At 41.9% G+C, this 25,056-nt stretch overlaps 2 protein-coding genes across 3 annotated transcripts in view; one reads left to right on the plus strand and one right to left on the minus strand.

The window, feature by feature from the left end:
- Pdss2 (decaprenyl diphosphate synthase subunit 2) overlaps positions 1-25,056 on the minus strand; it is a 234,868-nt gene that overhangs the window by 120,768 nt on the left and 89,044 nt on the right. The gene's annotated exons all lie outside the window — the stretch shown is intronic.
- Positions 15,488-16,505, plus strand: LOC126487593 (nuclear distribution protein nudE homolog 1-like). The gene is given in 2 exon segments (XM_050120502.1): positions 15,488-15,690; positions 15,692-16,505. Coding segments are annotated over 2 exon segments (1,017 nt in total).

Consider the following 25,056-nt stretch of genomic DNA (forward strand, 5'->3'; position numbering starts at 1 on the left):
TCACAAAAATAACCCCGATAATAGCCACATCGGAAAACATTCTTGGAGAAAGTCATGTAAATGTGACAGAATGCTGGGAAGCCATAAAGAAGATAATAGATAAATGTCAGTAGTTAAAAATATACACGAAAGTAATGGCAAAATATAAACTAAGACTAATAAATACAGACTTGAGGTAAATTATCTCTAAAACGTATCATAGAAAAAAGATTTATGTTCAAAATATTTGTGGAATTTGTCCAAACTGGGCATATTAAAATGAAAAGATAAACATTCTAACAGCTAAATAAGAAAGTAGTGGATGAAGTAACTCCATAAAAACAGAAATTGCCAGGAAATCATATAAAATGATGCTTAGCTGTGCCAACAAAGGGAAAGGGAGTGTACTAATAAAACAATGCCTTAGTTCATTAGCTGTGCAAAGTAAAGACGAAGAACATACAGTTTCAGTGTGGGTGGGAACATGACACTTTGTACTCCAGAAGGATATTACTTTGGCGGTGTTTTCAAGGATCCATTGCATTTGGGCCTTGGAGGCCTCCTCTCCTTACCTGTGCCTCCTATGCCTTATTATATACTTGGGTAGTCATCCCTGAAGGCAGTCACTAATACAAACATTTTTTCACTAAAAACATATGGTGTCTTGATTTCCTACTGATACAATATCAAGATTTTACACACACTCATAGTTTGGTAACTATGATTATTAATAATCTAAATGTTCACAAGTGCAGGGGCAATTAATGGCACCTTGGAAGATCTAAAGCTATTGACTTGGAACACTGTTTCTAGGAAATGTGTGTATGCCTATAACCCCAGTTTTGGGAGATACACCCAGGAAGATTATGAATTCAAGGCCAGCCTGGGCCAAAGCAAGTTCTAGGTCAACCAAAGCTATTTGGTGACACTGGTTGTCTTGGTTACAAAGGAAAAGAAAGCTGTTTGTGTTATTTGGAAAGTATAGGAAGTCAACTGAAGTGTAAACTCTATGACAGCTGGGATACCTTTTCTTCGTTACTGTGGTTCACATTCCTAGACCAAACTCTAGCAAGGGTAGACTCTTGGTATTTGTTAAGTGAGCCAACTGATATTTGAGTGAGTGAATGGATGGAAAGATGGATGAATGAATGGCACGGGTTGGTTTGTGGAGTGAAATGACGGAAAGAGCAGATAGGAAGTTGGAAAGGTAGATGCTAAGACTAAAATCTTCCCCGTACCAAGGTCCATTTTGGCCTCAAACTTGCCACTGTCCCTCAAGCGCTGATTAAAGGCATAAGTCACCATTCCTGGACTTAGTAATTTACATTTTTAAATACTTAAGCTTTTTAGATTTACAGACAAAGCATAAGCAAAAGTTGAAATTTCGAGGGAAGACTGGTAAAAAGGTGTCAGATGAGCTCATATCCCACAGGAACAAGTGATGTGGGGGTGTCACATATCAATCTGTTGCTTTCATTGGTTAATTAATAAGGAAACTGCTTGGCCTGATAGGTTAGAACATAGGTGGGTGGAGTAAACAGAACAGAATGCTGGGAGGAAGAGGAAGTGAGACAGACGCCATGCTGTTCCTCTCCAGAGCAGACGCAATGGAGCCAGCCGCCAGGTCTTACATGCTGAATCTTTCCCGGTAAGACACAGATTATTAGAAATGGGTTAAGCAAGATATGAGAATTAGCCAGTTAGGGCTAGAGCTAATTGGCCAAGTAGTGTTTAAAAGAATATAGTTTGTGTGTTGTTATTTCGGGGCATAAGCTGCCCGCAGCTCCTGTCAACAAACAAGCACAGGTGAAGCTGGCCTCGAGCATGAAGAGGGCCTTGAGCAAGTGAGCCCAGAGTTCTCTAAATTATATGACGAGTCATCAAGGAACCCTAAGCAATACGAGGATGATCTGATGAAACCAGAATTTTAAGGGATGAAACATGCCAGTACAATCCATGGTGTACAAAATGGAGACAACAGTCAAGAAGACTCTGCTGCCATGGCATAATTTCAGAGAGGCACAGCTAACTAAGTTCCTACGCAGGATGCCACTCAAGTCTGCTGGAGTATTGTCTTTATGGAGAAATGCATTGTTTTTTGTTTTGTAATTGAGGATGACCTTGATATTCTGGACCATCAGTTTCCACCTTCCAAGTGCTACAGACAGACGGTTCACGGGTTGCCTAGATCAGGGTGAGGTGTGTACTGACAGCCTATTCTTGTGCTGCTGAAGTCAAGATGAGGTGTATACAGATGGCCGGTCCACGGGTTGCTGAGGTCAGGATGAGGTGTATAATGACAGTGCATTCACGGGTTGCTGAGGTCAGGGTGAGGTGTGTACCGATGGCCCGTTCACGTGCTGCTGAGATGTATGCAGCATGACTATTATGGGGTAACCAACCACTTTCTGACTGTTTTCGTGGCCTGTTCCTCCATAGCAGGGAGCTTATGTTTACTACTGGAAACCTTGTCAGTGGACATATCAAATGGTTTTAGAAATACTTGCTATATCCATAGACCAGTGGTGCTTAGCCTTTGTCAGAGAAGTTTGCTTCTTGTTGCTGGGAGTGGCATTTAATGCAGACTCATAACTTGCCAAAGTTCTCTCTCGGTGATTATTGTGTGCCCAGCCATAAATGGGACATCTTCCATATCACCACCACGTGCAAGCCTCAGAGGCTATCATGGAAGAAGGGCAGAAAAGACATAAGAGCCAGTGGATGGGAACACTGTGCTGAGGACTTCACTGCAGCTGCGGTTTCCTGTGAAAGACCTGTACAGGAGTGGGGCTGCCAATATTTCATCACAGATGGGGGAAGAGCTCATGAGGCTTCACCCGTTTCTCAGAGGCTCATGGCAGCCAATGGCTGCTAGGGAAGGGTGTCATTTCCTTAAGGTGTAGTCATTGATATGAGAAGTTGTCCATGCGCCAGTAAACAACTCCCCAACCCATGCTCATGCAAGCAACCTTTATTAATCTCAATGGATCCCACCCCCAAACAAACAAACAAACAAACAAACCAGGAAGATGACGATGACATAAAAGCAGAAGGTGAATTTGTTTGGAAGCAAGGTTTTAGGGAGAGAGGAAGAAGGAGAGCATGCAGAGAGTGCTGAGATGCAAGTGAAATGGTCAGTTCATTTATACACACTGACGAACAGCTGGAGCAGCTGCTATTACATAGTTGGGATTATTAAGTTAAATAATGGTTACTTGAGTACATGCACTGTTATACCAACACCATGACAGTTGATTTCATAGCTACTAAATGATGATATACAACGTGGAAACGCTGGACAATGGAAGATTGCTATCCTAGGCACAAGAAGTGTGAATGCAATATTTCACCACTATATTCAGAATGGCAGTCAAAACTAATAAATTATTTTTATATCTGAAACTTTTCACTTAATATTTTTGGACTATGGTTGATGCTAGACAATTGAAACTAAGTAAGAAATAGGTATGTATATGAAGACTGCTGCATTGCTGTGACTGAACATGGAGGATGAATGAAAGCTATTGTCAGATGTGAGATCAAGTGACTGGTAAGTGGTAAGACCAGGGAGGCAAACATGCACGTGAAGAGACCATCAGTCAATGGCTCCTCTGCTGAAGAACCCGGCACAGCTCCCTCCCTATCTCACACTCACTGTAAAAGGCCATGATGAGCACCAAGGCCCAGGATAATTCACCACAGCTTCTCTATCTTTTATTTCTGAGTTCTATTCCTCTACTCAGGCAGGCATGCACACATCTGCAGGCAAGTGTAAAAATTCACAGGTAAGTGCAAACATCGGCAAGCAAGTGCGCACACCCACAGGCAGGTGTGCACATCCACAGACAAGTGAGCACATCTGCAGGCAAGTGCACAAATCCGCAGGCAAGTGCACACATCTGCAGGCAAGTGCACACATCCGCAGGCAAGTGCACACATATGCAGGCAAATGCACAAATCCACAGGCAAGTGCACACATCAGCAGGCAAGTGTGCACATCCGCAGGCAAGTGCAAACATCTGCAGGTAAGTGCAAACATCTGCAGGTGTGTGTTTTCATTCCTTCAAGCTAAGCTTCCTTGTTGGTTCTTAAACATGCCAAGCTCATTCTTGCTTCAGGGCCTTTTCCTTTTGCTGTCTGTACTGTATTTCTTTGCATATTTATGAGGCTCAGTGGTTCACCCCCTCCAGGTCTGTGTGCCCTTCTTTGCAAGGCCTTGCCAGCCACTCCATAGAGGATGGCAGCCACTACCCCACTCCTTTGCTGCACAGCATCAACTCACCGGGTTTTCTACATTTCAAGCACTGGCAGCACGTACTACCTTTGGGCACATGGACTGTTTTGCTTGTTTTATGTTCTGTTTCTTTCCCCATCATCTCTGGGCAAGGGAAAGCAGACAGAACAAAAGAATTCCTAAAGCATACTTTAAAACATCACACTTAGAGCACTTACTAATCATGAATGGGGCTTTGGGCTCAATTCCCTCAAAAAAAGTAAGAGTTAAGAAGCAGCCATCACAGGGCTGGTGAGATGCTCATCCACGAAGATGCCAAGCCTGAAAACCTGAGTTCAGTCCCACGACCAACAAGATAGAAGGAGAGAACTGACTCCTCAAAGTTGTCCTTTAACTCCTACATGGGTGCCCTATCATGAGTGTCCTTCCAACAAAACAAAAACAAACAAAAAAAACCTGCCCAAATCCATCAATAAACCCAGGTATAACGAAAAACAAATATTCTTTCACAAGCCTACACAGGTACAAAGTGATCTCATTTGTGGGAAGAAGGGGTCCTCACAAACTAGCCCAGGCTAGTCTTGTATTTCCAATTCTTCTGTTGTAGCCTCTTCTTTAACTATTGAAGCAGGGTCTCTCTCTCTCTCTCTCTCTCTCTCTCTCTCTCTCTCTCTCTCTCTCTCTCTCTTGCCTTGGCTGACCTTGAATTTAAGAAATTTGCCTGCCTCTGCCTCCCAAGTGCTGGGTATAAGGCCCGTGTCACCTCACCCCACTTGCCTCTGAACATTTTAATTAGGTGTCAAACATTATCTGTTTCTAGCTGGGTAGTGGTGGTGCACACATCTGTAATTCCAGCAGTCAGTAGGCAGAGGCAGACAGATCTCTGTGAGTTCAAGGTCAATCTGGTCTGCGTAGTGAGTCTAGGATAGTTAGAGCTGTTACACAGAGAAATCTGTCTCAAAGCAAACAAACAAACAAACAGTATCTGTTTCTATAAATAAACCAGACTCAAAGTCCCAAGAGATTAATCCAATTTAAATTGTAATAATTGGAGAAATACCAGGGTTTTCCTATTTTGTCATTTATGCATGCTGATGCCATAATTTAGATGGTACTTTGAGGTACCATAATCACAACATTCAAAATTAGCCATATATTATTTCTGAATTTAAAAATAAGAATTCTGTCTTTAAAATAAATGCACTAAAACTCCAAATCCTAACCATTAAGAGCAAAATGTCAGCCAGGTGTAGTGGTACACTTGAGTAATTCTAGCTATTCGGGAGCCTGAGGCAGGAGGATTCTGAGTTTGCCCTGGCAATTTAGTAATATTCTGTCTTTAGAAAGACAAAGACATTTTTTGGGACTGGGCTCCACAATTCTGCATTTTGACTGGTTGTTGTTTTCTGTAATGGCCTGGTCTGTTAAAAAGAGACATTTCCTTGCTGAGGGCTACACTTATCACTATAGGCTGTGGTAAAGGCCAGCTCCTCCTCAAGCAGTGATCAAATCACAGGCTGGAAGGCTGAAAGCTAGGGGAGGCATTCTGTCCAGTTGTGCCCCTACACTTGAAGCAACCACTGAAGGCCTGAAGGGCTCTGAGTCTCTTCAGAACGCTCACCCACACTACAAGTGGGGGGTCCACGAGACTGACACCTGAGCCCATGGTAGAATCCCACAACATAAAACAAACCCAAAGTTCCTCCTGGAGCCCTACAGTGGAGCCCTCCAAACACACATTTTTTTCTTTAAAAATTTATATGCTACCACTCACAATTGAAATTTATATATTTTTTAAAAATTACAACTTAACACAAACTTCCAAACAACAACAAACACCTCAGCACAGATGAGCTCTGTAATTAATGGCCGCCATACCCGCCACCCCATCTACAAAGAGGTAAGCTGTCTTAGGTGGCCACACTTGAAAGAACAGAGGGGTGCCAGGACTCAGCGAGGAGGCAACCTACTTACCATTCAAAATTAGCAACCCCACTGCCCTGAGAAGTCTGTATCATACTTTCAAACAGCGGACAGAGCTCTGCTCAGCAGTTCCCAAGCATACCTGTGAGTCTGCTTTAATAAAGGACAAACAAGCCAGGCATGTATCACCTTGGAGAATATTCTTAAACCTACTACCTGGGAACTCAAACACAAACACGACACTATCCACCCATAATTATTCCACAGGCCAACCAGACGCTCCCAATGGGAGGAGAAAGCTGGCGTCTACTTTCTGGAAATGGTTAAGCTGGGCTCTTTTATGCCAGAAAAACAGAGCAAGCCTAGCTAGGAGAAGCCTCCTCCTCATCTGCTGGGAGTCCTTTTGGGTTTGGGTTTCACAAAAAGAGTTAAAAATACTTGAGACTACCAGAAAAGGCTAGCAAGACATCTGGGCGCTCGGCTGTCACCGCCAGGCAGCCCTCGGAGGGAACGCCCGCATCAGTGCAGGTTATCAGATGGACGGCCGATCAACACTAAACAGACTTGCTCTGGGCAGGCGGAGCTGAGCTTCCTGACAGGAATTCCAATGAGGGCCTCTGCACTCCACCACTGTGCTCTGCCATTTTTCACTGTTGCAGCTCCCTGGACATATGGGAATCCCTAGTGATGAGCACATAAAGCTGCCGCGAACTCAAGTGACGGCTCATTTCCCCCGGCTGAAGGCAGACATTAATATCCTGAGGAGATCACACCCGCCTCTCTGACCCCATCTACCCAAGCAAAACCACTGCCCCATTTCTTCATGTAATAAGCTTTTAATGAAGAAAACCCAAACCTGTCCTCTCACGGCAATGTGGCTCTACATGAAAAGGTTATACAAATACATCAGGTCTCCTGTCAAAGTTTTCCAAAATAACTGTGCTCCGCCCCACAGGACGGTGCGGCCTGTCACTTCCCCTCCCGTAGAGCTCATTCTGTCTGCTGAGGCCCAGGAGTTGAGTTCTCTGCTCTGATAATTACGATTTTCTTCCCAGCTTGGCAGGTAGAGGATTAAAGAAGTGATTACAAAGAGCGTGCGGCTGTCTCCATTTTCATTACAAAGCCCTCTCTTCCAGGGCTCATCATTTAGACATGAAACTGCTCCAGGCACAATCAAGACTGGGAGGAATGACAGTCCAGTGGCAACCTAGATAACATGCCAGCAAAGGATCCGAGCTAAATTAGAATATGAGAAAGCTAAAAATACTGGATGAACTGAAGTTGGCACACACATTAGTCTCTGAAGGGCTAGTGGGGAAAAGTGTAAAAGCAAATAAGACCACAAGCAGACTTTTGCCTGTGCTATGGACATTGGTCACAATAAAGGAGGTGTGAGTCATGACTGACCTTTACCAGTGGCCCAGTGGCCAGGGCCACAACTCTGAGTTCTGATGCATCAGAAGGAGTGGGGACTTGCGTTTCCTCTCCTCTTGAAAGCAAGAAGGGGTTAGGAGACACAAGGGCTGTATGAGCAATGCAGGAGAGAAATATTCTGCAGAGACCTCTGGAACTATATAACAAGGACTAATGGACAGAAGAGGGAATTTTGAAAGGCTCCACTTAAGACTACAAAATATGATAGGGCTGGGGAGATGTGAAGGTAAAGTGGGCACAAAGAGTCGAAGATCTGTTTCCTGTGAAAAGAATGTCAGGACATGGGTTGTTCCGTTACACGCTTTAAATGACTGGTTCTCAGCTCATCTAGATATCTAGAGATACAGCAGTAAATCCTACACGTCCCAGCATGTTTACACCAGAAATGCCAACAGATGCCACAGACACGTACTCAGTATAGGACTGAACATATGTCCACCACCCTCGATGTCACAGACATTAGGATTTAGCTGTCTGCTTTTTGGTGTGTATTGAGTGTGGTATGTGTACAGCATGTGCCTACATGTGTGTATGTATACTGTCCAGTGTTCTGATCTATCACTTTTTACAGAATTCCTCTGAGACACAGTCTTTCACTTAACCTGGAGCTGGAATGACTGAATTATACGCTCTGCCCTGTTAAATTAAAGTAAGGGCATGCAAACCTTTGCTGATGAGACGAGAATTAAAAAATGCATTTCTAACAATGTGTAGTAACTTCATAGCTGTCTCTCATTTCTGAGGAGACCAAGGCAGAAGGGCTGCTGGAAGTTTGAGGTCAGCTTAGTCTAGATATTAGGTTTGGGGCCATACAGGGAAGGAGGGGGAGGGATGGCGGGGCACGACAGAGCTCACACACACAAAGGTGAGCATGTCAAGCCCCATTGCAAATGGAGGCTGCTTTATCAGTCTTGACCTTAATGATGGCATGGACACAACACAAGACTAGGAAGTAGATGACTATTATGTGACCCATGACACTTTACAATCCCTGTCACTATAGTCTAGTTTTGTCTAACATCACACATGGAAACAACTCCGAGACTTGATTCTGTCTAGAATGAATGGCTATGTTCTATGAGCATGGCGGAACAGGTACCGGGTAATAAGTGGGGAAAGAACCAAACAGTAGCTTTAAAGCATGGGTCAAAACAAATAAGTTAGAAAAAAATTGACCATTTACTGCAGTTGTAAAATAACTGGAAAATCCAAGAAGAATATTTTCCTCCAGAGTGCTTGACAATTGCTATTCAAAAGCATCACAGACAGCGAAGAAACGACTGTAATGCCCAAAGCCATCTGGGAAGGAGATGACACAACACCATGTCGGCCAATGAGGAGAGCACATTCTGTGTCTTCTGATGAATCACATTCAGAGTAGTGTAACAGCACAGACAGAGAAGGACAACAGTGCAGCACCGCACACAGATCTCACTCTCTTTACCTGCAGGATTTCAGAACACTAACTGTGGAAAAGAACAAAATAAACAAAAAAGTTTATACCCTGATTTTTAGTGACCACACACACACACACACACACACACACACACATTCCACTTGTACACAGGAACTTGGATTGGGCATCAGCAAATCACCTACTTACTGATATCCCAATAGTATTCTACTGTTAATTACACTACCCATGGGGAAGAAAAATGTCAGAGAATATTTAATAAGTATTATCAATAAAGAGAAAGACATAAAGCCTAAATAGTAAATAAAAGAAAATGGCATTTTAAAAATTATTTTAAAATAATGAGATCCTGTAGGATACTCTTATCATGCATGGAATTATTTTCAAACAATAGACTTGGCCATAAAAACTGTGAACAGATTTAGTGAGAACTATTTTTTCTTAACAAACAAGAAACACAGTGCTTTAACAAGGCATATTTTAAAAGTTCACATTTAAAACTTATTCTTCAAAGATTAACTGGGCTGGGGTTATAACTCAGTAGTATAGCACTTGTTTAGCATATACCAGACCCTGGGCTTAGTCCTCAGCACCTCCAAAGGTGGTAGTGGTTAAAGTATCTGTACACGTGGAAAACATTACTACAGTCTAGTTGCAGAACATTTCCATGCTTCTAAAACACAGAAAACTCACCTCTCACTTACGTGGTTCTAGCTAGTTGTAATTTTTGGTTTTTGAAGTTGTCGGTAAAATTAATTATAAGAGCAATAGAGTATATGAGAAATGTCAACAATTTCACTGAAAAATATTATGACAAATAGGAAGATATCCTCCTCCCCCTACAAAGCCAAACATAAATAAAAGACCTATTTGGTGCTTGAGAGTAAATAAATAAAATTTAAAAACCCTGCATGTAAGGTGTTTTAAAAATTGGATGCAGGAGTGTTTTAGCATTGTAAGTGTCTATGTACAACTTTTAAATAAGTTACTAAGGAAAAAATGTTCAATTCATTTATTTGCCAAAATTACATTATTACTAGGGAATCACAGAGCATGCGTTGCAAACCTAAGTCTGAGTCTGATTCACTGCAGCTTTTGGTATAGTGCTTTCGTTAGTTACTTTCTGTTGTGGTGAGAAAACACCGAGGCCAAGGTTTCTAGAGCTTACAGAAGGGATGGTTAGGGTCCATAAAGACAGGGACAACATGACTGCAGGTGGTTCACATGGTGCCTGGAGCTGGGAGCTCACATTGAGAACCACAGACAGGAAGCAGAAAGGGTGAACTGGGGATGATAGGAAGGTTTGAAACCTGAAAGTCTGCCCCCTATTGACATACTTTCTCCAGGAAGGCCACACCTCCTAACCTTCCCAAAACACCACTACCAACTGAGATGGCAGTATTCAAATGCTGGAGACTATGGGAGACATTTCATCCAAATTGCGACAATGACTGACTGACTGATTTTTCAGTGATGGAGTTTGAACTCAGGGCCTTGTACATGTTAGGCAAGATGTCTACCACTGAGCTAAATCCCCAGGCCTATAGTGTTGTTTAGAGCCAAGGAGAAATGTCTAAAGGATCATCACAGCCAAGCACAGAAAGAAATATTACACACAGGTAAAACAACAAAAAGGTCTTCTAACCACAATTTTATGCTATAAAAGCTATCTCCATTCATTAATTTAAACAATTACGTGTGTATGTGTGCTTGTGTGTGCACACATGTGCACACGTATGGAGGTCAATGGACAACTTCCAGGACTCTTTCCACCGTGCAGGTCCTGGGAACTGAACTCAGGTTATTAAGGGTAACAAGTGAATAGAGGAAGTTTCAGTACCACGTGTACAGTACAAATAGTTTCTACTAGAAAGTGCAGAGCACTTGCTATATGTTTATAACATGCAAAAGGCTGCAAGGACCTGGAGGAAATATGTGATGGGCAAGAGAGATAATTTATGGACAAGGGAGCAGAATGAAAGCAATGGGGTCCCAGAGGAGGCAGTTTGCAACTCCCTCCAATAAAAGAGAATGCGTTTTAGTTCATTTCTTTGATTTAGGGGGTCACAATATATTGAACTGCTTAGCCTGAAATGCTTTAATCTATCAATCAATTATATATTATTGTGTTTGTGTGCATACTGTATGTGTGTGGCTAGCCTAAGCAACACAGTGAGAGTCTAAAAAAAAAAGTCAACCATACAAACAAATAAAACGAAGCAAAACTGTATTAAATAACAGCAAATGGGCTATTCTACTTTTCAAACAAGAAGATAACCCATCTAGTCTGTAGTCTCTATAAACGCTCCCTAAGGCTCCTGGCATGACAATGACATGAGCTTTATGTTTTGAACTCAGCCGAGAAAAAGACTCCTAACTTAGACCCTGAAGTCCGCCCAGAGCTGGCCACTGATGACTACTGTGGGCACTTTCTTGACGTCCTTTGCTGATGAATTTCCTTTTTCTAGAAATATTACCTCCCCCTCAGCTGCAATCAGAGGGTAAGTGGTTATTGCCACTTCTATGAGACCCCGAGTCTCAACTATGTGGAAAGGGTGACTTGGAACCAAGCACGTGATCCACTCCCGAGTGCTCAGATTCTCCAGGTATCTGAAAATGAGAACTGCCCAGAGCTCTTAAAAGTCTGGAGTAGAATTTAAAAACTTCACTTGAGTTTGGTGATGCATGTGAGCAATCCCTTTTAAGGTTTTCTTCAAATCCTCTCTCAAGTTTTCTATCTAGTTCTGGAGACAGCATAGAGCTTACAGGTGCAGATTATAGACAAACTGCCTATATCTAAACCCAAGCTCAGTGGCTCATCAGCTGTACAACGACCTTGAGCAGCATGCTTAAGCATCTCTTCAATTCGAGCCCTTTTATCTGTAAAACGGTGGTGCCATGGGGCTGCAGAGAGTGCTCAGCAGTGAAGGGCACTTATAGTTCTTGTAGAGGACCTGGGTTCAGTTCCCAGCATCCACATGGTGGCTGGGTTTGAATGAAAATGCCCCACAGAGGCTTATATGTTTGAACATTATATGTTGAACCAGTTAGTAGAACTGTTTGGGAAGGGTTAGGAGTATGGTCTTGTTGGGTGAGGTGTGTCAATGTGGATGGGCTTTGAGGTTTCATTAGCAGGCAGGCAGGCATGTACGCACGCACACACACACACACACACCCCTCCGCCTGCAGTCTGAGGGTCAGATGTGAGCTTGCAGATACTGCTCCAGTGCCATGCTTGCTGACTGCCACCTTTCTCTCTGCATGATGCTCATGACTAACCCTCTGAAGCAGTAGACAAGCCTCCAATCAAATGCTTCCTTTTAATAGGTTGCCTTGGTCATGGTGTCTCTTGACAGGAACAGAAAAGTAACTAAGACAGTGATTCACAACCATATAACATCAGTTCCTGTGGCTCTGATGCTTTCTTCTGACCTCTGCAGGGACCAGGCATGACTAACTGGTCACATACATACATGCAAGTAGAATTCTCATACAATTAAAATAAATAAATCTAAAAAAAAAACCCTCATGTTTTAAAAATGGTAGTAATGGAACATCCATTACAGTGGTATGGTATTTAAATGACTGTGTGTATTTCTTAAAGAATGATAATCTGACATAGCAAATGCTACAAAATATTAACTATCACTACGCTAAAACCAATCCACCCTTCTATTTAAATATTTAGAGAAAACTTTTCTTCCAATTCTATCACTGAAGTCATTCCTCAGGTGGGGCAATACTGAGCTTGGCTGGCATAGACCACAAGTCCTGGGAACTTCTGAATGATCCTCTTGGTAACAGGAGATCTTTTCTTGCTCTTTCAGGGCCTCCTCAGTTCCCTTCCCTGACCCACAAGGGCTTTGGGATATTAACCACCTGTTTAATAGCAGACAAACTGAATTCTAGTTACATCACTGCTGACCAGTACAAATAAATGCCTTTTGTCCTTGCCCTGGACAAATGTATTAGAGCTCTCTCACCCAGGAAGTACATGTGATGTGCTGCTCTAGACTCTGGGTATAGATTACAATATTTATACATTGTGGGGGACTGGGAAGGGACTGGCCACTGTACTTATACCTCAAGCTAGAGTCAAATGTAGGACTGTTTTCAGAACTACAGAAATGATCATGTTACCCTGCAGCCTCATCTTATACTCTAGAGGTTCAAATACTAACACAAGACTGGTGGTTATCCAGAGATCATGTATCTGACAACGACCATACAAGCATAAATCGTGTTTTCTAATCATTTTTAAATATTTTATATTATGCTGTCCTAAGAAGGCAACAAAACAAGTACAAGTTTTCTGATTGGAAATCTCCAAAAACATTTTGGATAGTGATAAAAATCAAATCAGGTAACATGTAATACTTAAAAACTTTTGCTGTAATGTATATATTCCAGAAATTAGAATTTAATGACAGTCCTGATAGAGAATGGTGATAAACAGTCCTAGACAAGCAATCTTTGATTACACAGTATTAAAATAAAGATGAATTTTGAAAATTGCTTACCTCAGAAAATATAAGCTTCTAAAATATGCTAAGTTTTTAAAAACTACCTCCTTCTTCCTCAGTCATCTGTCTTCATTCTTGTGTCTGACCATTATTTCTAATTTTGGCCAGGGGCTCTAAAGCTCATCTCCACTTCTGAGGCAAGTAGGTAATATTGTTTATTAAGTTATGCACATATTTGTCTTTTGAATTAATTTGTATGTGCCTATGTATCTAAATGTTTTCATGTGTACATACCTGTGTGTATCCACAAAGATGAGGTCATTGGGTATCCTCCTCAATCATGCTCTGCCTACTCTTTTGAGGCAGAGGCTCTCCCTGAATATGGGGCTCAAGTATTTTAGAGTAAGCTAGAAGTCAGCAAGTCCCAGTGATCCTTCTGTCTCCATTCACCTCAGAACTTGGTTTAAAGGTACGCATAGGACACTCAGTGTTTGGAATAAGTGCTGGGATCCAAATTCCAGTCTTTGAGATTGCACAAGTGTGTAACTACTTAATGAACCATCTCTCCAGTCCCTAGAATACACATTTTTTTAAAAAATTATATTTATTTATTTGCTGGTGTGTGTGTGTGTGTGTGTGTGTGTGTGTGTGTGTAAATGCTAACGCTTCCTTCAAGGCATGGGAGTGCCAAGGCCCTACTCCTGAGCCTCCAACTGCCAGGCTCCACCCACAGAACTCTCTAAAGCCCATAATGGCCAGGCCCAGCCTCTCCAAATACAGGTTGTCAAAATCCACACTACAGAGTAAAAAGCCCAGGATCAGGCCACAAAATACCACCAATTCTAGGCCACAATGGAAAGCTCTGCCTCTAACAAACCCTATATAAAGCACGCCTCCCACTCAGTTCTTTGATGCTTCTTGCCCAAGCAGAGACAGCTACCCTCCTGTATTTTCCCCAATAACTCTCTTGTGTGAGGTTTGATATTCACTGACTCCACTGCCAGGATACCTTTCCCCCTCAGAGCTGTAGCACGTACACAGTGTGTGTTTTAGAGTTAGAGGACAACATTTGGGAGTTGGTTTTCTCTTATCATTTGGGTCCCTGGGATCAGGCTTGGCAGCAAGTGCCTTTATGCACTGAGACACCTTGTTGGCTCAAGAGCACACATTTTTAACAGATGATGTGAACTGTACCTTGGAAGAATGGCCAAACGTTTACAGGGCTCTATGCTGTGTTTTGTGAGTATTCATTATGTACTTGTGAGCTCCGTAAGCCATAACCATGTAAGAGTTCAGTTCTCATGGCACTTCAGGATGGGTAAGGATAAACGATGGGAAGCAGAAACACAGACTTTGGTAGTGCTCACTGCTCACCTTGGAACACACCTGAAACTACAACCAACATTCTTCTCACAGCTCAAACTAAAACAAGGAGCAGCAGCTTAAAAGGCTTAGAGTCAAAGAACTAAATGGAGAGAACTCACCTGATAAACTTTCAACTCACAGACGGAAACGTCTGCTCCTTGAGAGTTTCTGCACACAGGAAATGGGAGTGTGGTCATCTATATTATTGTGTCCAATCAACTGCATGCCTCTAAAATTTCCTGAGTACTTTGACCGGTTTCCACTTCTGGTAGATCTCAGGGACCCAAATGATAGGGGAAAACCAACTCCCAAATCTAAATCACCTGTCATGCCTTTCTATGTGTCTGTATTTAACCATCTTAGCTCTGCCCCCAGTGTGGTCTTCTCGTTCACTGTTAATGCATTCTTGTGTCCATATATAATTTCTTTGAAGGAAGCCTGTGACTTCTTACCACTTTGTGTGCTTAGACTTTTTTCCAAGCAAGGCCACTCAGAGAGTAATTTGAGCCAATGCTAATTATTTTTTGAAAATATTGATGAGTCCTCTCTCTATGAGCAGGTGTATTCAAAGAAAGCTTTAAAAAAAAAAAAAACAGTAAGAAGGCCTTGCCGGGATCGTCATAGCCTGGGCAGGACATCATGTCACAGGAAGAGTGAGCTCTTTCCCTTTTTACCATGGAGGACTCGGTTAAGACTTTTGGATCAGAGGAGGTAGATGCAAACTATTGGAGAGACCTGGCCATGACCTACAAGCAGAGGGCCGAGAATACACAGGAGCAGCTCCGAGAATTCCAGAAAGGAAGCTGGGAATATGAAGCTGAATTGGAGACTAAGCTGCAGCAAACTGAGACCAGGAACTGGGACCTCCTGTCAGAGAATGGAGTTGGAGACTGTGAGGGAGAAGTTTGAAATGCAACATTCAGAAGGCTACCGGCAGATCTCAGCCTTGAAGGATGATCTGGCTCAGAAAAAAGCCATTAAAAATCAATTGCAGAAATATATCCAGGGACTGGAACAAGTCAATGATGAACTGGAGAGAGCCAAACGAGCCACAATCATGTCTCTGGAAGGCTTTGAGCAGCGCGTGAATCAAGCAATCAAAAGAAATGCCTTCCTGGAGAGTGAGCTGGACCAGAAGGAAAATCTTCTAGAATCCGTGGAGAGGTTGAAGGATGAAGCAAGAGATCTGCGGCAGGGATTGGCTGTGCAGCAGAAGCAAGACAAGCCCCGGACACCCTTGCCAGGCTCTGGGGAAACCGAGAGGACAGACAGGGCTGTGCGGGCTACAGGCTCTATGCCTTTCACTCCCATAGCTCACCGAGGACCCAGCTCTGGTTTAAACACACCAGGAATATTCAGACGTGGTCTGGACAGCTCTAATAGTGGGACCCCACTCACACCTGCAGCCCAAATATCAGCCCTAAACATCATTGGGGACCTGCTTCAGAAAGTTGGGGCGCTGGAGTCCAAACTAGCATCATGCAGGAACTTGGTGTATGATCAGACCCCAAGCCAGGCAAGTGGACCAGCCTCAGGGCAAGGAACCAAAGGCCGAGACGGTGGTGACAGATGGCCGAGCAGCACCAGTGTTGGAGATAAAGGGCTTCACTGTGTATCTTCAACTGGCCTGGGACTTGAAGGGCTGTGCAGACCAAAGAGCTGCCTATCTCTACCTTCTGTGTGCTGGGATTAAATGCATGCATACCACCATGCCCAGTCAAATTTTCATTTAAAATAAAAATTTAAATTATTGTGTGAAAAAAAAAACAGTAAGAATAAGAGAAGCTGTAATATCTGAGTAGAAGCCACCCAATTTTCTCACTGGGAAACTTCCTAAGAACAGATGATAACAATGGTTCATAAACTATTTTAAAAGTCCAAAATTAACATAACATTGTAAGAAACCACCCATTCAATCAAGATTAGATTCAGATTCTATGGTTGTAGCACAAATTCTAATTGTTCTTCTCTCTCTCTCTCTCTCTCTCTCTCTCTCTCTCTCTCTCTCTCTCTCTCTCTCTCTCTTTTTTTTTTTTGAGACAGGTTTCTCTGTGCAGCTTTGGTACCTATCCTGGAATTAGGTCTTGTAGACCAGGCTGGCCTTGAACTCACAAAGATCCTCCTGCCTCTGCCTCCTAAGTGCTGGGATTAAAGGCTTGTGCTACCACTGCCTGGCAAATTCTAATTGTTCTTAATAACAAAACTTGAGTCAGATATTAAGGGGTGAAAACTGAAGGATCAGAAAAGCAGTGCAGTAAGCCACTAGAGAGACATTTAACCTCTAACAACGCTCAGACCAAAGGGGTGATCCTATCCTCAGACTATTTCCTCAGACTGCAACTGTCTCCGGCAAAGAATTGCTCTTGTCTCCTCCCACTTTATATTCCTCCCTCCGCCCAGCCATATCACTCCCTAGGACGGGGATTAAAGGTGCAGGATCCCAAATGCTGGGATCACCTTTGTGTGAGCTCTGCTTCTCTTTTAAACAGATTCAATCTCATAAAGCCCAGGGTGTCCTTAAACTAACAGAGATCCCTTTACCTTTGTCTCCCAAATCCTGGGATTAAAGGTGTGTGGCACAGCTCCCTGGCCTCTAGTGGCTTAGCTCTGCACTCTGATCTTCAGGCAAGCTTTATTTGTTAAAACATAAACAAAATATCACTACATTTTCTTCCTTTTTTTCTAAAATAAAAGGCTGTATATATATATGAAAAACTATATACAGTAAGTACAATAACTATATGCAATATATACAGAAATAAGTACATCAAGAATGTCTAGTCCATTTGCATTTAACAAATTCAGAGAAAATACTCCATTACTTATCCTATCTTGGCGAGTCCAAAGTCTTGTACCTAATTAACTTTCTATCCTAATTTGTATTACCATTTAAAACTATCTTTTGATATCTTTCAACCTTATATACTTTACACCTCTTTACTGAGTTTCTTTTCTGAGTCTGGTGAACAGGGAAGACTATAACTATGAATATCTATCTAGTCTTCAACTCCCTCAGAGACCCCACAAAAAAATAATATTAACTGAACAAGCAGGAAGTGTGAACAAGTGACTTCCAAAAATGTGAGAAATGACAGAAACAGCTGGCTGCCTGGACAGTCACCCAAGGTTCCCCTGCAGTGTTGGGGCATCCATCTTTGACCTACAGGCCTAGAGTATTTGACAGACTTTCCTATGAAGCAGGATTTTTGAAGGACTGTCTTGTCTTGTCTTGGAAAGGTTTTGTAGTCACTCTCTTTTGTGTACTGCTTGTACAATTTGGACATCACACTTTCAGCATATCATGTAACATTTTAACATAAAATACATGGACCTTAATATATACATTTCATAACCACATGAAATTGCCTTATTTTGAGGTAATTCATGGAAGAAATAAAAAAATATTTACTTATAAATTAAAAGAGTCAGAAAAGGTACAGTTGAGAGAACTAACCCAGATTACTGAAAAAAAAAATATCACTTAGGCATTTCTTGCTGTGGGTCAGGATTTAGAAAAAGTGTGCACACACATGAAGTATATTGTTATCCTGTTTCTTTTTGCAAATAAGGTTAAAGCACAGTCTAATTGTTCAAAGTTAAGTTGGAGATAGAGTACAATGACTAAAAGATTGAACAAGAAAGCTATGGAGAACACAGTATAATATGAATACTACAATCCATAATGCTACAATGGTAGTCAGTGGCAATTCCTGAGGATGGTCCCACTCAAGGGAACAGAAGAGTTATGAGAGACAAGGCTGCTACTGCTTGCTTCCAACTCCATACCACCCTGGTGTTGTAGCAGATCTCCAGGGGCTACAGGTGAATGGCTGCCAGTCCTAACAGACAATGTCCCTGCCCGACAACGCACAGGGCTGGCAGGAGCCATGGAGTTTGAACACAGTGGTAGCTGGCAGACTGAAACTAAAACAGGGGTGGAGCAAAGGCTTAGGTGCAATCAATTCCAAATTCATTTCAGCTCTACAGATTTCTTAATTGTTTATGAACATCGTTTTAGTAATGCTATTGCATTCTACCAAAGTTATAATGATTTATACAAGTATATATAAATATATCATTAGTGCTTAAAAGTGAGGAGAGAGGAAGGAATCTCTTCTCAGAGCCTGGGACAGTTTCCTTTTCTGGTCATGGCCCCAAATGATTCAGGTAAGTTAAAGAGAATGAAATGACTGAGTTTGCTACTATCTGCCAAAAGTTATTTGCATGCAGAGACAAATGAAAATTAACATGCTTCTTATTCTCTATCTTGCTTAGTAAGATGACCTAAGCTAAAGAAATATGAGTTACAGTTGGATCTCAGAGACCACAGCAGAATATTCTCTGCCGGTTAATTACCAGAATGTCAAGTCGGTATACTACCTAATTTCATCAGTACACTTTTTGCCTGGATGCAAGTGCCCTGCTGTGGCCTTTAAAGAGAGGCCTACTTATTAATCAGAGCAGCCTTTTAGAAGAGTAGGGAAAGAAATGAGGCTAGCTGAGGCCTTTGTCTTCATCCTCACTCTGAAGGAAAGCCCTCATAAGTGAACAATGATGCTTTCTAGCGCATTTGATCCCTGCACTGCACAGGGTGGGCTTGGTGGTACACACCTACAGTCCTAACACACAGAGGGCAAGGCCATCCTCAGCTATACAGTGAGTTCCTAAACAGCCTGGGATACAACAGACCACGTCTTAAAAAAAAAAAAATACAGGGTGCATGGTTTGACTCACTCTGTCACAGTACAGCTTCCATGCTGAGACATTTTTGTTTTTGTTTTTCTTTTGAATTTTGTTTTGGTTTAGGGGAGGTTGAAAGCACAGAGGGTGGGTTTGAAGGGACAGGGAGATGGATGGGATCAGGATGTATGATGTGAAACCCTCAAAGAATCAATTTTTTTTTAAAAAAAAAGATAAAATTGTACCTGTTCAGCTTTCCTCAGCTTCGAGTTTAGGTATAATTGGGTGGTTCCTAACTGAACTGCTCTTGTATTGTCCTTGTCTGCAGGAAATCACTAGAGTCCCAAGAGGAGAAAAGGCTGGCGCAGGAGTGGTACCCACAGTGACTAACAAGTACGATGTTGGGTAGTTCCTCAGATGGCTTACAACAGCAGGCTGTCACTCTGAAACTCTAGTGACACAAATTCTGCTGCATTTCTACAGCTTGTATGATTCTCCTTCTCTTCCTCCTCCGTTCATATTCTCTTTACCTCCAGTGAGTGAGCCTGGGGCCGCACACTCTATCACCGGTCTCCTTATATTTCGAATAGTGTATCTTAAGTTATGGTACTTCCCACGGTCAGATATTACACAACTTAAATAGTCAGTATTCAAATAACATTTGATTTCAATTCTAAAAAGTGCCTGCTACAGTCATCTGAGAGGAGGGCAGCTCAACTGAAAACTGCCTACACAATACGATCAGTCTGTCGGCAAGCCTATAGGGGCTTTTCTTAACTAGTAATTGATGTGTGAAGGCTCATCTCAAAGGTGGGCAAAGACACCCCTGGCTGGTGGTGCTGGCTCTGTAAAAAAGTAGGCTGAGCACGCCATGAGGAATAAGGCAGCAAGCAGCACTCTTCCATGGCTTCTGCATCAGCTCCTGTCTCCAGGCTCCTGTTCTGACTTCCTTTATAAACAGTGATGTAGAGTGTAAGCAAAACAAACCCTTTCCTGTCCAACTTGCTTTTGGTCATATTATTTTGTCATAGCAATAGTAACTTTAAATAAGACATAAAGCAGAAAATCTAGAATAACATACTATATTAGACTTCCTGGACTAGTAATACCAATAACAAAATAAACAAAAACAACCTAACTTCAAGCTAGACATTTTCTCATAGTTCTAGAGCTAGAATTTCACAACCAAGGAGTCAGCAGATTCAGCTTCTGGGGAGGGCTGTATGGTTTGCAGATTGCCCATTCTCAAACAGTGTCTCTGTTTGTATGCGCAGTGCAAGAAAGAGCTCTTTGCCTCTCTTCTAAGAACACCAGTACTGTGACTTTACTCAATCTTAATTTCTTCCCTAACAGTTCTGTCTCCAAGGAGATGGATCACAGCTGGGGTCATGACTCCAAAATATAAACTCTGAGGGGCACAATTCAGTCCATAATACCTACTAAGAAATAACTGTGTGTGATCTTTAGATCATAGCAAAGGAAGTTTCCTTAAAATTAGACCATTACAAAGCATATTTAAAACGCAAGAATATTTACTGGAAGCACGTACATTTTGATAAGCATCCTGTCTTTCTTCTCTAAGGCACAGTTTTGACAGGATTTTATACAAATCATGAGTAAGAAACAGTGCCGTCATTATGGAGCTATTGTATATAACTCCACAGATTTTATTATAGATAAAAGCACCTAATACAAATAAAATTTGATGAAAATACTACAGTTATTAAAGACATATGTTTAAAGATTTGCTTAAATTTCAGAGCTACTATTTCCTGGCTATGCAGATCTTGGCTAAATTAAACACTTTTACTGTCTTTACCTAAAGAGGCTACCAGCACTGACCTTGCCTTGTGGTGCTGCCGGCAAACATAACCAAGGTAACGTATGTAAAGTGTTTTCAGCATACTGCCCTGACACACGATCCATGCTCAACACGTGGGAGCTATTCCGAGCATCACCACTCACGTTTTCAAAGTATGCTATGGAAGCCCCCAAAATAGGACTAATGTGGAGGTCAGAGAAGGGTTCCTAGAACAGCTGAGAGCAGAGTGAAGCCTAAGAAATAGATTAAGAGTTAGCCAGGCGAGCAAGGAAGAACGCTGTCCCTACAGAAATGTCCTGCTGAAAGCAGGTCCTCCTTGTCCTAGGGCACAATCCAGACCCTCCTCACAGGGTTTCCAGGCATCATCCAGACTTTCCCTACTCACTCTAAACACCATGTTGGCTTTGCCTAGAGAGGACCACGGTCCTCCAAACCCTGGCAGATCTGATTCTGGTTCTTCCCGCCCCCGCATCCTATAAACATGAAAGAAATGCTGAGTAGAGGGAGTACAGCTAAGTGGCCAGGAGTTTGGGCTCTGGAGGAAGACTATTCGGGTTCAGACCCTAGGCCCTCTATGTCACTTTGAACTAGTTTTGTTGTTTTAAGACCCTATGTGCTTCAGTAGATCCTGCTTGTTAAATGGGAGTGATACTATCAAGCCTTACCTCTTAGGACTGTGCAGACTTAAGTCCGTGGCGAACTACTAAAAGGGTGCCTGGCTGATATCGACTTGACCAGCAATGCCCATCCAAATTAAAGGCCTATTTCATAGATGAGACACCCTCAAGAAAACAGAGAATATGATGGACTAGAAATGCAGCTGTCTGTGTAGGTAGAGAAAGAAGGGAGAATCAAAGGGAAGAAAGAAGAAAATTAATACAAGGACCAACAGCAGGATTTTGTATCTCTTTCCAGGAGATTACAGCTCTGCTAAGGAGGCAATATAAGCCTACTGCATCACTGTACAAACAGGCTCATCAAGAAATATGGACGGGACCAAGGTGCAATAAATATCCACGTGGATAAATAGTAATGTTCTCTCCACAATTATTTCTTTCCACTCTCAAGGGCTTCCAGTTTCTTGGCTTGAAAATGATGTCTACTTGATTCATTTGGAAGAACCCTGAGCCCTGCCTTATTTTCCAGATGATTTTCTAGGTCTTCTGCAAGCAGCAGCTCATGTTTAATTTACATGCTATGCTGAGCATTCTGTTTCATAAGGATTTTGAATTATAGTATATAAGTCAAGAGTACACTTCCTTGTCCAGAAACTTAGAACATATAATTACATAGGAGATAGCAGAAATATTATTCTCTTGAAACTAAAATTCTGTTTTCAAGACATTACAACTAGCTAGACCTAAATGTGTTCTAAAATAAAGCAAGATTTAATTCCAATCTTGAACATACGAGTTTTCCTCTGTGAATACTGTATGTAATATTCTATGGCTCTCAATATCCATGTGATTCATATTTCATTATAATTTGGCTTGTCAGATACTCTTTTACTTCTCTTCTCAAAGAATAAATAGTTCTGACAAAATGAGAATACAGTTTAAGAAAGGAAGGTTTAAAAAGGAGAACATGGGAAACATGAGTAAAACTGACCATCAAAATATAAGCATCAATTTCAGCTGACCCCAGGTGCAGAGTCCAGGCTTATGATTCTTAACACAAGGAAGTCAGTCACATGCTCTTAACACGCACAATCAGTCACATGCTCTTAACACAAGGAAGTCAGTCACATGCTCTTAACACGCACAATCACTCACATTCTCTAACATGCACAAGTCATGCATATGCTCTTAACATGCACAAGTCACTCACATGCTCTTAACACGTACAAATTACTCACATGCTCTTAACACGTACAAATTACTCACATGCTCTTAACACGCACAAGTCACTCATATAGTCATTTCTTCACCAGTAGAGATCCTCCTCCCTTCCTGCAATCGCACCACCCACCCCTGTATGCACACACACTTTGTCATATGTTGGCCTCTATACTAATAAAAGAACTCTAATTTTTCAAATACTCTAAGGAGCTAGGGGAGGGTGGCAGAGAGTTTAGAGAGTTTAAAAATATACACATATATTCTTAACCTAAAACAATTTTTTTCTTTAATTACAGTTGCCCATATAACCATTAGTGGGCTCCAGCGATGCAAGCCATATTTATTAGAGGCAGCGTGTCAAATAGGAGTTGACAATTACAGTCTCTATCAATACATATTATGCCAGGCGGTAATGAGCCATCCACAAAGGGCTAGCCATCCAAAATAATCATGCCGCTTTCCAGAGAAATGTCGGAGAGGTTATGGTTTATTACACAGTGCTCATTAGATATACAGTGGCAGCATTAGCAATTTTTCCTTCATTTGTGTCTCATTTAAGGATCTGCCCCCACAAGCACAGTCAAATTAGTACACAAGGTTAAAACCATTATGCCCAGAAAAAAAAAATTAAGTTGCATTTTATTTTACAGTAATGGTGGATCAAAGGTCCTTGGAATCTATTATTTGTGAAACCATTATCTAACACTGAATATTAACAAAGGGAAGAGAAAAGCAATGTCCTGCCAGCAGAGCTCTGACAGGAACAAAGGCACACTGTCTGAAATAAGCAAACACCACATTACTTAATTAAATAACCCTAAAAAACTATCTTAAAAATAATACTAAGGTTGCAACATCAACTGACAAAAGCCACAAAATTAAAGTTAATGGTGAGACACCAACCTACAGTTTGAAATGCCTCACTTACATGAACTTATTTTTAAACATTTTTTTTTACTGCCTTTGTGTACAATTTGGCTATATACTCACTGAGTGCTATCAATATTTACTTTCTCAAAATGATCACCAGGTTTCTCCGACAAGCCTATGCCAACATTTAATGATAGTTAATAAGTTACAATGAGAGATGAAGCTCTTACAACCAGGAAGGCCTGTTCCAATCTTATAGAAGTTACAAATTTTTAAATGGATACTGCTAAAAAAAATACCTCCTGGGTTTTGGCAAACCAGCAGGTAACTGTTTAATGGTGCCGGAGCTCCTGGCTGGGCAAACGAGTGCGGCAGGATGGCAAGGGGATTCCTACAGCACTGCTGACGCTGTTACAAGTCCACAGTGCAACACAGACAACACGCAACGTCAACAACAGCGGTGGTGTTCTCTAATGAACATGTGGTGAGTACAGTCACGTGTCAGACCTGGGGCAGACCCTAAGAGTTGAATAGAAATCGAAGCTAAGAAGAGCCGCAGCCCTGTGTGTTGATGTTTGAGGACTGATCAGGAATTAAAGATTTCAAATTGAGGCTGCAGTAACCCCCAGCCCAAGCTACACTGTTTGCGAGGAAACCTGCAGGCAGGGCCCTGATGCACACTGGCAGAGTTACGTCTGGACATTAGGGTATAACAATTTTAAGAACTCTTGATACAAGCTAGGAGAAAACAAAAACTAAAACATCCTGACAGTTGGTTGCAGGGACTTCACCAAACAGAAAGCTGCAGAACAATTCATCTGTGTATTTAAAGGAGAACACTTCCTGGCCAAGCGCACATATGGGCAGTCAAACTGCAGAGGAGATGAATGTCTAATCCACTAGTGTAAATTGTATATCTTACTAAATAATTTCCCAGGACTAAAAATTGAACTCCGTTGATTATTTTTCTTAATCTTTGCTCTGGAAATGAAGTGAGAACCCTTGTCTTGTCCTTTAGCTAACAAAAGTGTAAA

Source organism: Alexandromys fortis, unplaced genomic scaffold, assembly GCF_014885135.2.
Source record: "Alexandromys fortis isolate MF-2015 unplaced genomic scaffold, M_Fortis_MF-2015_v1.1 scaffold_175, whole genome shotgun sequence".
NCBI lineage: Eukaryota > Metazoa > Chordata > Mammalia > Rodentia > Cricetidae > Alexandromys > Alexandromys fortis.